Source organism: Urtica dioica, chromosome 12, assembly GCF_054948205.1.
Source record: "Urtica dioica subsp. dioica isolate 48M chromosome 12, U.dioica_male_clone48M_v1_H2, whole genome shotgun sequence".
NCBI classification, from domain to species: domain Eukaryota; kingdom Viridiplantae; phylum Streptophyta; class Magnoliopsida; order Rosales; family Urticaceae; genus Urtica; species Urtica dioica.
Genome location: NC_142767.1, coordinates 453,248 through 464,393, shown reverse-complemented (window position 1 = coordinate 464,393; position 11,146 = coordinate 453,248). Strand labels below are relative to the sequence as shown.

The 11,146-nt window shown below is 40.5% G+C and overlaps 1 protein-coding gene across 1 annotated transcript; it reads right to left on the bottom strand.

Moving 5' to 3' along the window:
• Positions 1 to 7,500: 7,500 nt before the first annotated feature.
• On the bottom strand, positions 7,501 to 9,191 carry LOC149378623 (uncharacterized). Its single transcript, XM_089602803.1, has 5 exons — positions 9,150 to 9,191; positions 8,668 to 8,823; positions 8,491 to 8,583; positions 8,314 to 8,418; positions 7,501 to 8,250 (listed from the first exon to the last, which is right to left on the bottom strand). Exons 1-4 carry the CDS (start codon positions 9,189 to 9,191, stop codon positions 8,341 to 8,343), a joined length of 369 nt encoding a protein of 122 aa, XP_089458929.1. The 3' UTR covers positions 7,501 to 8,250; positions 8,314 to 8,340.
• Between the last annotated feature and the right edge of the window lie 1,955 nt (positions 9,192 to 11,146).

The following is an 11,146-nucleotide window of genomic DNA, read 5'->3' as shown; positions in this document are numbered from 1 at the left end:
GAGTATCAGGTGCGACTAGTCGCATCTGCTAGTCAAAAAAACTATCCGATGCGACAAAGTCGCACCTGATAGTTTCAAAATTTTAAGCGGGCCAATTCTCCCCCTTATTTTTTCATTCAGCATTGACGTGGCATTCTGGGTTAATTTTTTTTAGATATTATCTGACGACTAGTCGCACTTGATAAGTTATTGGGTGCGACTAGTCGCATCGAATAGAGCTTTCGGGTGCGACAATGTCGCACCTGAAAATTTAGGTTTTCTATAAAATAAAATCGTCTGCACTTCATCTTCCTCATTTCACTCCGCCGATTTCAAAAAAAAAAAAAACCTCTCTCCAGTTCTGCAACTGCGCTCGGCTCTATCCACCACCTCTGCCGCGCTCCACACCCTCCGTCGTGCTCCGCCGCTTCTCTCTCTCTCTCTCTTCTCCTTCTTGCTTGCGCTCGGCCAGTAGCTCCTCCACCAAGCCGCGCGCGTGCCACCTCCGCCGCGGTAGCTCCGCCGCCCTCCGCCGTCTTCTCCGCCTCTCATCCGGTATTTCTCTCTCTCACTCCCTCTCTGCCTCTCTGCCTCGCTCTCTCTCTCTCTCAGTGTTTAAACTCACAGCCTCGTCGTCTCGTGCCTCCGGACCTCGCCGTGCGCTCAGCCCCGGCCCCGCTGCCTCCGAGTCCCAGCCACCGAGCCGTTGTCCCCGAGTCCCAGCCTCCGAGCCGTTGTCCCCGAGTCCCCGTCCGGCCGTCCTAGGTTAGTGTATATATTAGTTTTTTTTTATAATCATATATTAGTTAGTTAGCTAGGTTATTTAGGTTGATAAATATATATTAGTGTATAAATATATATATATATATATATATATATATTAGTGTATATATTAGTTAGTTAGGTTAGTGTATATATAATATGTTAGTTAATATGTTAGGTTAGTTAATTAATGTGAAATATGTAAGTTAATAATAATGTGTAACTTAATTATTATTAATTTGATAATTAATTTAACATGTTTAGTAATTTGGTTAAGTTTAATAATTCTATTAGTTTAGGTTAAAAGTTTAAATTGATTGTAAATTAGTTAGTATTAATATGATAATTTCACATGTTTAATAATGTGATTAGTTTATATTAGGTTAAAATTAAGTTTTAATTGTTTTTTGACATGTTTTTTTGACTTTGAATTAATTTAGATTAATTGTAAGTAAAATATTATTACCTAGAAATTGTAATTAGTTTAATAATTACATTTATGTTGCTTAGTTTATAATTAGTTAATTAATTTGTGATAAGTTTGTGTAGTTGATTTAACATGTAATGAAATTTTAATTTAAATAAGAAAAATAGTTTTGTGACATGCTTTGATAGTTTGTGACATGTTTTGATAGTTTGTGATATTTTGTTTATTTCGGTTTTTCATTTATAAATGTTGTGATCGAACCACGGAGGTTCGGTTTAGGGCTGAGCTAATTTATAGGATAGTTCTGGATGGTTTGTGTATGTTTTTAAATAATTTTGCAGGTTTTTGGTTTGTCAGTATAATAGGGGAAACTCTGCCGAAATTTCGGTAGAGTTTCGAATTAATTAGTCTAAAAACTCCCAACTTATTCAATCCGAGCTCAAAATAACATAGAATTCTTAATCTCTCTTTCATTTTGTTCTCCGTCGTCCTTTATCAATAACTCTTCCAAACTTTCATTTCTCGCTCTCATTCAGCGAAATGTCCAATTCAAGTAGAGACTGGATCACTGAGAATAATCGGGTGACATTGCAGTACAAAACCGGTGTTAACGAGTTTATTCGCGCTGCAAGAAGATTCCCTAACAAAAAAGCCAAATATCGGTGTCCTTGCAAACCTTGCAACAACGTGAGATGGCACGACATCGGGGTTGTCAAGAATCATTTGCTGAACAAGGGGTTTACCCCAGGCTACACAAAATGGTATCATCACGGCGAGCTCGAGCGTGTCGTCCTTCCTCATGAAGAAGATTCCATCAGAGGAACAGATCAGAGAGGAATAGGAGGATTACACGGTGCTGTGGAGGATATCAGGGATCACGAGGATTTCCGACAATGCTACGGAGCCGCATCTGATACTATATATATATCCCGCTTTAATATCTTATTTTGGAGTATATTTAGGTGCAACTTTTGATGGAGAAGTCGCACCTAAACTGTTGCACCTGATAGTGATGACTTTCAGGTGCGACAAGTCGCACCTAAAATCATCAGGTGCGGACTTTCAGATGCGACTTTGTCGCATCTAAAGTCGCACCTGATGACACTTTCAGGTGCGACTATGGTGCTTTCAGGTGCGACTTTTGTCGCACCTGATGCTATATTTTGTACTAGTGAATTAGTAAAACAATCAACATTTACAAAAATCTATAGGTACATTAACGAAAAATTCATTTAACTAAGAGAATTCGCACACGACACAAGCGCACATGTCCTCAAGTAGTAAAGTATCAGTTCACGAAGACTAGTTATATTTGAGGACAAGATTCAACAAGTTTCTTCTATCATTGAATCTCAAACTACAAAGTAAATAAAAGGGGTTTACAATTGGTTTGGAGTACAATTGTGTCAAACAAGCGATTAAATTGAGTTGTAAATAAATGGTAAAAGACGAGCAACACGACTTCATTGGGTTCAGGGTGCCGTTGGTTATTGATTTCTAATGAAAATGGGAGAGTAAGGGAATATAATCTAATCTCTCGACTTTATCCACTAACCTCTCTCGAGTCGCTAGGGACCTAGTAGATTGACGAGCTTACACCTATCGGTTTGAGCTCTATTAAAATAATCAACCGCATTAAGATTGAGGCTTAAACAATTACACCAACCCCTAGCCTTTCTATAGATCCTAGGTTAACTAATGATGGGTTGAGTAGATCTTATACGTCTTTTACCTCTCGGTTTCAAAACTTGCAAAGAGATTCACTAATTAGGTAGCTAAGCCAACTAGGAGAAACAAACACACCCACAACCCATGGAATCCATCCTTTTCTTTTCCCTATTGAAGATCACTTCTATCCTAAGCTATGAACAAACCGCATTTATGAATTTTGACCTCATAAACACATCTTTTGTTTTCTCTTTATTTTTCTTAGAGTGTTTGATTGTTTTTTAGAACTTTTGGAAGAGAAAAAAATGTTCTTCACCGGAATTGACAACACGACGTGTCTCCGAACCTCAACTTCAATCGTTCTTCTTTCTTTTTCTCTTTATTTATCTTATTTTTTTGAGTTATTGTTGTACATCAAGTTTATTCAATATGAATTCCATTTTTCTTTCAATCTATCTTTTAATTATTCTGTTATGTTTAGCGTTGATTATGAATACTATGAGAGGCTAAGTTTCTTATGGGGTTGCGATGTAGCTGAGATTGGTACTGGTTGGGGGGTTCGTTAAGGTTAGATGATTATTGTTTGCTTCATTATTATGGATTGCTTGATATGAATTATGCTTAACATTTTCTAGTGATTGATCACCATTAGAATTGTTATCTAGGATTGTTTAGCTACTCGAGAGAGAGTAAATAATTATGCTTTTGTTCATATTTTCATCGTTGACCTAAGTAGAAAATTCTAAAAAATTGTGTAATCGTTTGAACTCTTGTGTTTATTGCATGTAACTGTTTTAATATGATTATAGGCCGAGAGGATAACAATCTGTCAATTGCATAGGTTTGCTAGAACACTCGAGAGAGGCTAGTGAATAATTTTGAGAGAGTGAGATTAAAATCCATAGAAGTAGATTTTTTTTTATTATTTGAGCCCGAAACCCCCGACGTAGTTAGTTCCGGTGAAATCATGACCCCTGCTTTCTCTTTATTGAAAAATTCATGTTAGTTTTAAGCTTTCGTTTTATTTTATTTTTGTTATTCGTACCAAACCATCTTCTGTTTACTTGGAATCAATTCGCAACAAGTTTGAGTAAAATCGCTAATTCTTCTAGTCCATGTGGGTTCGGCATTCGTTACTTCCATAATTATATTACTTGGGCGACATGTGCGCTTGCGTGTGTGATTAATTCGCAACAAGTTTTTGGCATCGTTGCCGGAGACTAGTTCGATATTAGCGATATAAATAACTTGTTCTTGCAATTTGATTTCTTTTTATTTTTTTGTTTTCTAACTTTTGTGTTCACTTTCTCTTTTGAAGATGCATGCAAAAGGATGGATCATCGACGTTTCTTCTGCTAGATCCCGAGATAGAAAAGACGTGCAAAAAAGAATCGGAAGGAAGCAAAAACACAATAGATGGGAGACGCGCCGAAGACTTTCTTTGAGTACGGCTTGCCGCCGGACGAGATGATGCAATCGACCATCGTGCTCCCGGTCGTTGGGGCAGAACAAAAACATCGAGATCAAGATGAGGGTGATCGACATGGTTCAACAAGATCAATTCATAGGGCTACCCACCGAAGATCCTTAAGATACATCACAACCTTCGTCGAGATAAACAATATATTCAAGCTCTACAACATCACCGACGAAACCATCTGCATCCGCCTCTTTCCGTTCTCTCTACGAGATCGCACCAAAGCATGGCTCTACTCGCTTCCACCGGGCTCCATCACTTTATGGGTGGACTTCCGCACAAAGTTCATCTCCAAGTGTTGGTGATTAATGCACCGTTTAAATAACCAATTAAATGGCTAACAAGAGCTAATTATATTTTAGGAACAGAAAAACAGAAAAAATACTGGTTACCACACCAGTGCAAAAAAACGTCCAATACCGTAGGGGGTAGGCGATTTTTTTTGCTTTTTCAAAGCCTAATAGATTTAAGCCCATTAAACACTTATTTACTTGTACAACAATAAATAATAAGTTTATTTACTTGATCTAGCAATAAATAAACGGCTTTATTATAAATATTTATTTAATTCCCAAAATACCCTTTTTGGAATTTAATGCTGTCAATCACTATTACAGCAAGTGAGATTATAATAATAATATACTATTATATTAACGTTCTTATCCGCCTTTAACGAAGGCGAATCGGGGACGATGGACCTAGTAGTAGAAGCTTAACAAATCCGATCAAAAAGACGAAAAAAGTCCTTCCTTTTTTTCGATCGATTCATCTAATCTTAGTCAATACTCCACCATGTAAGCTAAGACTGAACTCTCCTTTAATACTAGAATTATATTTACTCATCGTAACAAGTGTCAACTGATTTATTCAGTACGTGATCATGACCCTCCAGGTTTTGTCTGTATCGAGATATGTAAATTTGTTCCGTTATACCTTTCTCGTTACATATAAGCCCTAAGCATCGTTGTCTCCCCAACGAAAGATTCAACCGAACGTAAGCCAACTTCGGAAGTGCGCACAATCAATCGATTCTGGAATCAACCCTTAGGTGAGAGAACATTAACCTTCTTTCAGGAAGGCTGGATTCCGTATCTGTAAACCACTTTCTTCTACAATCATGTCCCGAGTTCCCAAACCATCCATTTATTCAACCTTCATTGGCCTTTAACGTGATGAATCAAAGAACCCGGTAACACGACCTAGAAGTCCATGATCACTTCAGGATTAAGATCAAGCGTCACTGTGACCATCATTTGTGACCCTGGCTAGTGTATCGTAACGGTCCTTAAACGACACATCTACATGCAAAGTCTATCCGGGTCGTACACTTACCACAAGTACAGAAGCTCCCACTAAGTGACCACCATTCACTTGTGTTCCACAAATACTTTAGATAAGGCTTTCCAGGCACATATCAATCATCGACCAAGTTTTAGTTCACCGTCCGATCTCGGATGCCCAACATGCGATTCAGTTTGATATTCTGAATGTTATCAGACCTCAACCCACTAATCATATGATGCTAATAAAGTAACTTCTTATCTTATTTAGTAATCATCATCTTCTAGTGGGTAATATTCCTAACACCAAGTTCTTCCAATTCGAGAAGATGCACAAGAGATGCAATGAGATCCACTCGTTTATGCAATATGACGGAGAGTCTCTCTAGGAGACGTGTGCGCGCTTCAAAGAGCTCGAGCAAAAGTGCCCCAATCATGACATCCAAGGGTGGATGATGGTGCAAATCTTCTACGGCGGCCTCTCAACATCTTCGCGCACCCTTGTCAACACCACTTCGAGATGGTCGTTCTTTAAAAAAACCGAGGACGAGGCCTATGCTATCCTCAAGGAGCTCACCTACAACAACGACCAATGCTCATCCGAGTGGAGGATCTAGAAGCGCGACCTGGACACACAGGAGATGGTGTTAATAAAGGCTCTTGTGAACCAAGTTCCCATCCTTGATCTCCAAGTCGTTCAATGACCAGAAAGCAAGTGTCTAAGCAGTCCATGTCCCACCAACCGAGCCAAGCGCGTATGGAGCAATCGATGAACAAGCGCAATATGGCCAACCATAATCTCTCAGCGTTCCAACACACCAACAACTACAACGCGGGCGGGAGGAACATGCACATACAAGTGGCTCCGTAAGCATATCAACCGCCGTACCAAGATCAAGAGCCAAAGTCCAACCTTGGGGACTTAGTGGCGCAAATGGCCACCACCACCAACGCATTCATGACCGAGACATGAACGGCGTTCCAAAGGGCTCAAATTCCGAGTCTCGAGGTATAGGTAGGATAACTCGCAACCGCCATTCACACGCGACTTCAGGGCACACTTCCGAGCACCTCAGATGTAAACACAAGGGAGCATTGCAACTACACCTCACATCAACGCGTTGAGATCGTTGAGAGCCCGAAGAAAGAAGAAGAAGAGGCTGCCCTGGTCACCGAAACTCCTAAGCCATCCTCGTTGGTCCATACCTATGAGCCGACACTTCTATTCGCGCAAAGGCTCATGTGTTGTCAATGGTGCCCACAAGAAGAGTTGTAATCCTTATATTGCACATTTGATGTAATAAAGTCTCATGAAGACTCTTGCTTGTAATTGCTTATTCATTAATAAAAAGTTGAAACGTTCATTCATTCTTCCTTGTCTGTTTGAAGCTTTATGATAAAACATTAGTCTTTAGTCCATAAACAAACTAAACAACTTACGAAGAGACAAATGTAGATTTGCATGAACAAACTCTTCGTAGTTTGCTTAAAACGATATATTCGCAATCTAAGGGTCAAAGGACTCACTACAACAAATACAACATTTACCGACGATTTTTTTCGTCGCTAAAAACCCCATAATCGTCGCTAAATCTCTTTAGCGACGATTTTAGCGACGATAATACTCGTCGCTAAATGTGCGTGCCTAAATATATTTAGCGACGATTTTTTCGTCGCTAAATAATTACCGACGATATTAGCGACGAGAAAGTCGTCCCTAAATGTCGTGACGAGAAGTTTTTTTCCATTTTGAAACAGGAAATTAGCGACGATTTTGTTGTCGCTAATTCACGCGGGAAATTTTCGCGCGTGAATTAGCGACGACAAAATCGTCGCTAATTTCGTCCCTAATTTTTTTTTTTTTTCGTCGTTAATTATTTTTTTTTTATGAAATTCTAAAATGAAAAATCAAATAAAAACTAAATTATATTATCCAAATCAAGAAATAAAAACTAAATTATATTATCCAAATCAAGAAATAAAAACTAAATTATATTATCCAAATCAAGAAATAAAAACTAAATTATATTATCCAAATCAAGAAATAAAAACTACTCGCGACGTTTGTTTTGTCGTCCCGCCGCTCGTTTTCCTCCTTCTCGACGTGAAACGCTCTTTTGCTGGCGCTGAAGTTCTGCAGGCTGCGGCGTCGGAGTAGACTGACTTGGTCCGCCGGGCATCGTCTGCTGGCTGGCGTCGGGAGTCCTCTGATGGCCGCCCGTCGGAGTCTGCTGGTTCGCGTCGGGAGTCCTCTGCTGGCCGCCCGTCGGAGTGTGGACGCCGGCCGTCGGAGTCTGCTGGCTGTGGGATGACGGAGCCTGCTGCGAACTCTGCGAAAATTGGGACATGAACGAGCTAAGGTTGAGGCCGGGCACCTGACTCTGTATTGTCTCGGCGAACGCGGCGAGGGTCGATGTCAACACCTCCTGCGAGACATATCCTGGTTGCGACGTCCCAACCTCCGAACCGTAGACTTCGGCGACTTCAGCCGCCATCCGTGCTCCCTGTGGTACCAAACGTCCGACGTCGGTCAAGTGATCAGCCCGCGAACCCATAATATCGCGGATCGTCTGCTGCTCTAGGATGGAAATATCGACGTCCGCTCCTTGTTGCTCAGCCTCCGCTCGCAACGTGTTGAACCTAGCGACCAGTCGATCCTGATATAATTAATTAGTTAGTATCTATTAATCGAAAAATAAGAAAAATAAATGTAAACTTACATAACGTGCGGAGGCTTCAGGAGTCAGTCACTCGGACTTGTCAGACTGATGTTGGCGCTTGTAGTTCGCAAACAAGCTCTCGAAAGCGCCTGTCTCGGCGCTCTTCTGCATGTAAACAAAACTTCAAGTGTTAGATAATTTTAACGATTTGATGTATCATATAAACATAAAACTTACATTCTTCATGCGGTGGGTCGAGAACCCAATCGTCCCCTGTCGAGTCTTCGTCTTCTTCTTCGCGCGATTCGCCTTGTTCTTCGCTTGAATGGCCTGTAATATAAGTAACCGTACATGTAAAGAACAAATCGTTTAATAAAAGGGTAAACACATATTTAACGTAAATGATTTGATTACCTTAAATTCATCGCTCGTATATCGTTGTATCAGCGTCTCCCATTCGGTGTCGATCTTAACGGTCCTCGGTTTCAGCGACCGCGCCACCTGTACGCTGCTCTTGCAGTCGATGTCGAACCATGACCGCAAGGTATGCCTCCAATCGCGAAGACGAGTCTTCGCGTTTCGAATGATTGCCGCATCGAAAATCGCCTTCTTCTTCCCGGTTGTATCACCATCGACTCGAATGTCGTACTTGTCTCGAATCGCTGCTCGGATCTCGGCCTCCTTCGCCGGCCCCACGTTCGCATTCGTCCACCTTGGGACCGTAGGCGAGATCTTGTCTCGGACGACCAACCCGAGCGTGTTCGCGAACGTCGCGAGATCCGGATCCATCTCGCGCTCTGGCTGCAAGAACGACTGAAACTCCTCGTTATAAAGGACGACTTCCTTCACCCCGGGGCGCCGTGCACGCTCAGATCGAAGGCCGACCGTCGGCCCACGCACGGCCGGTTTGATATGCTTGTCTTCTTCTTCGACGCCATCACGTACGGGCGCCGACTGGCAATAATTCGGGAGACGGGCTAAGAAGTCATCCCCGCCTCCGCTGTGTTGTCAATGGTGCCCACAAGAAGAGTAGTAGTGTCTATTTATGTACATTTGATGTCATATATTCTTACGAAGACTCTTGCTTGTAATTGCTTATTCTTTAATAATAAAGTTGAAACGTTCATTCATTCTTTCTTTGTTTGAAGCTTTATGATAAAACCTTAGTCTTTTAGTCCATAAACAAACTTAACAACTTACGAAGAGACAAATGTAGATTTGCATGAACAAACTCTTCGTAGTTTGCTTAAAACGATATATTCGCAATCTTAGGGTCAAAGGACTATTGACCTCAGTATGATTGTTAGAAGAATCTATGATGTCTGGTTATGAGGCATTGAGAGTTGGAGACTCTATAGTTCTTCTAGGTATCTTCCGAAGGTACTGAATTGACCAGTGCACTTCTAGAGACAAGATAAGAACAAACCATTTAACCTCTTATGTCTCGAAGTCACTACGTATGAATTGCATCATGCTTACCTTCATCCTGAAATGAGACATGTCATTTCACACCTTAGTATTCTCATTTGAGAAAGTCAGAGTTCGGACTCACTATGTTATTCCGAACAGGGCCTATTGGTGAAGTACTAAGTTGTGAGAATGTCATGAATAACTTTGTGAAGTTCTCATAGATATGGAATTCATGTACAAGATTGCTGAAATGCAATGTATATCACTTCATGCTTTGTTCCTTGAAGTGTGAATAAATGAACTGGCCAGTGTCCAAACTGAGTCCTGACTCTTTTGGATGAAACAATGTGACTTGTTAGCTCCTCGTCAATACATTGTTTCTAACTTATTCACAAGCGACAAAGGAGTTGAGGAAATAACAGCTAGAAGGGTAAAATGGTAATTTTGTAAATTCCAACTAGCTGATGACATTCATGAAGGGTAAACACTGATAATATTATGTGGATCCACTCATTACAATTAGGTTGAATTCTTGAGTAGAAAATAAATTCATTTGAACCGAGAGATTTTCAGTGTCAACTCTTTAGTGGAGTCAGTTGACATTAAGCTAAACTTGGAAAAAGTTTGTGAACTTTGGAGTCCAAGTATTTAGCTCAAGCTTTGTTCATTTGGATCCATGAGGTCACTGTCATGAATCACATCGATTAGGAATAGTTAAACTGGAAGCTAAGTCAAAACAAGAACGAAAATTGTCAAAATGGTATTTTTGTCTTTTGAGACATAGGATGAAATGAATGTCAATAAATTTTTTGACAAGGTCATTTAATGACATGTTTCACTCGGCCAATATTAATCTTATTGGGCCTTGTGGATTAATTTCATTTCATAAGAATTTTATTGAAAATTCTTAATGGGCCTTTCTCATGTTGTCATGAACAAATGAAGAAACTTCTAGAAGCTCCTTCTAGAGTGATGTTGGGCGCCCAAATACCTAAGAGAAAGAGAGAGTATTTTGTGCATAAATGTATCAAGATACTTGCCAAAAGAAAAAGAGGAAACAAATTTCCTCAAAGAGGGAAGAGGGTAATCGGCCAAGTGAGAAAAAGGCAAGGCAATGAACAAAAAAGGAAACAAATCCAAGCCTTCTAGAAGGCAGCCTTGGCCGAGCATCTCAAGTGGGAAAAGAGGTAATTGGCTCATGAATATGTGATATTCTATAGAAGAGGAAACTACCTTGTTGAAGGTAAGACCTCTCCTATAAATAGGAGCCTCATTCCTCACATTTCATTCATCCCACATAAGTTAGAGATTGAGAGCCTCTCTCTCTAGAACTTGTGGCCGCCCCTCTCCTCTCTCTCTCTAGTCAATTTCGTTTGATTGTTTTGGCACCTAGGTCCTCATTTGACCTAGAGTTTAGCTCTGCGACTTCAAGACTCGTTCTTAAGTCGTAGTGTTTAAAAGTGCCCACTCACTGATTCCTTTT

Coding starts and splice junctions, on each gene's coding strand:
- LOC149378623 (XM_089602803.1), bottom strand. CDS start 9,191: ATGGCGTCGAAGAAGAAGACAAGCATATCAAACCGGCCGTGC. Junction 8,824..9,149: donor GCATATCAAACCGGCCGTGC/GTGGGCCGACGG, acceptor CGAAACGCGAAG/ACTCGTCTTCGCGATTGGAG. Junction 8,584..8,667: donor ATACGAGCGATGAATTTAAG/GTAATCAAATCA, acceptor CTTATATTACAG/GCCATTCAAGCGAAGAACAA.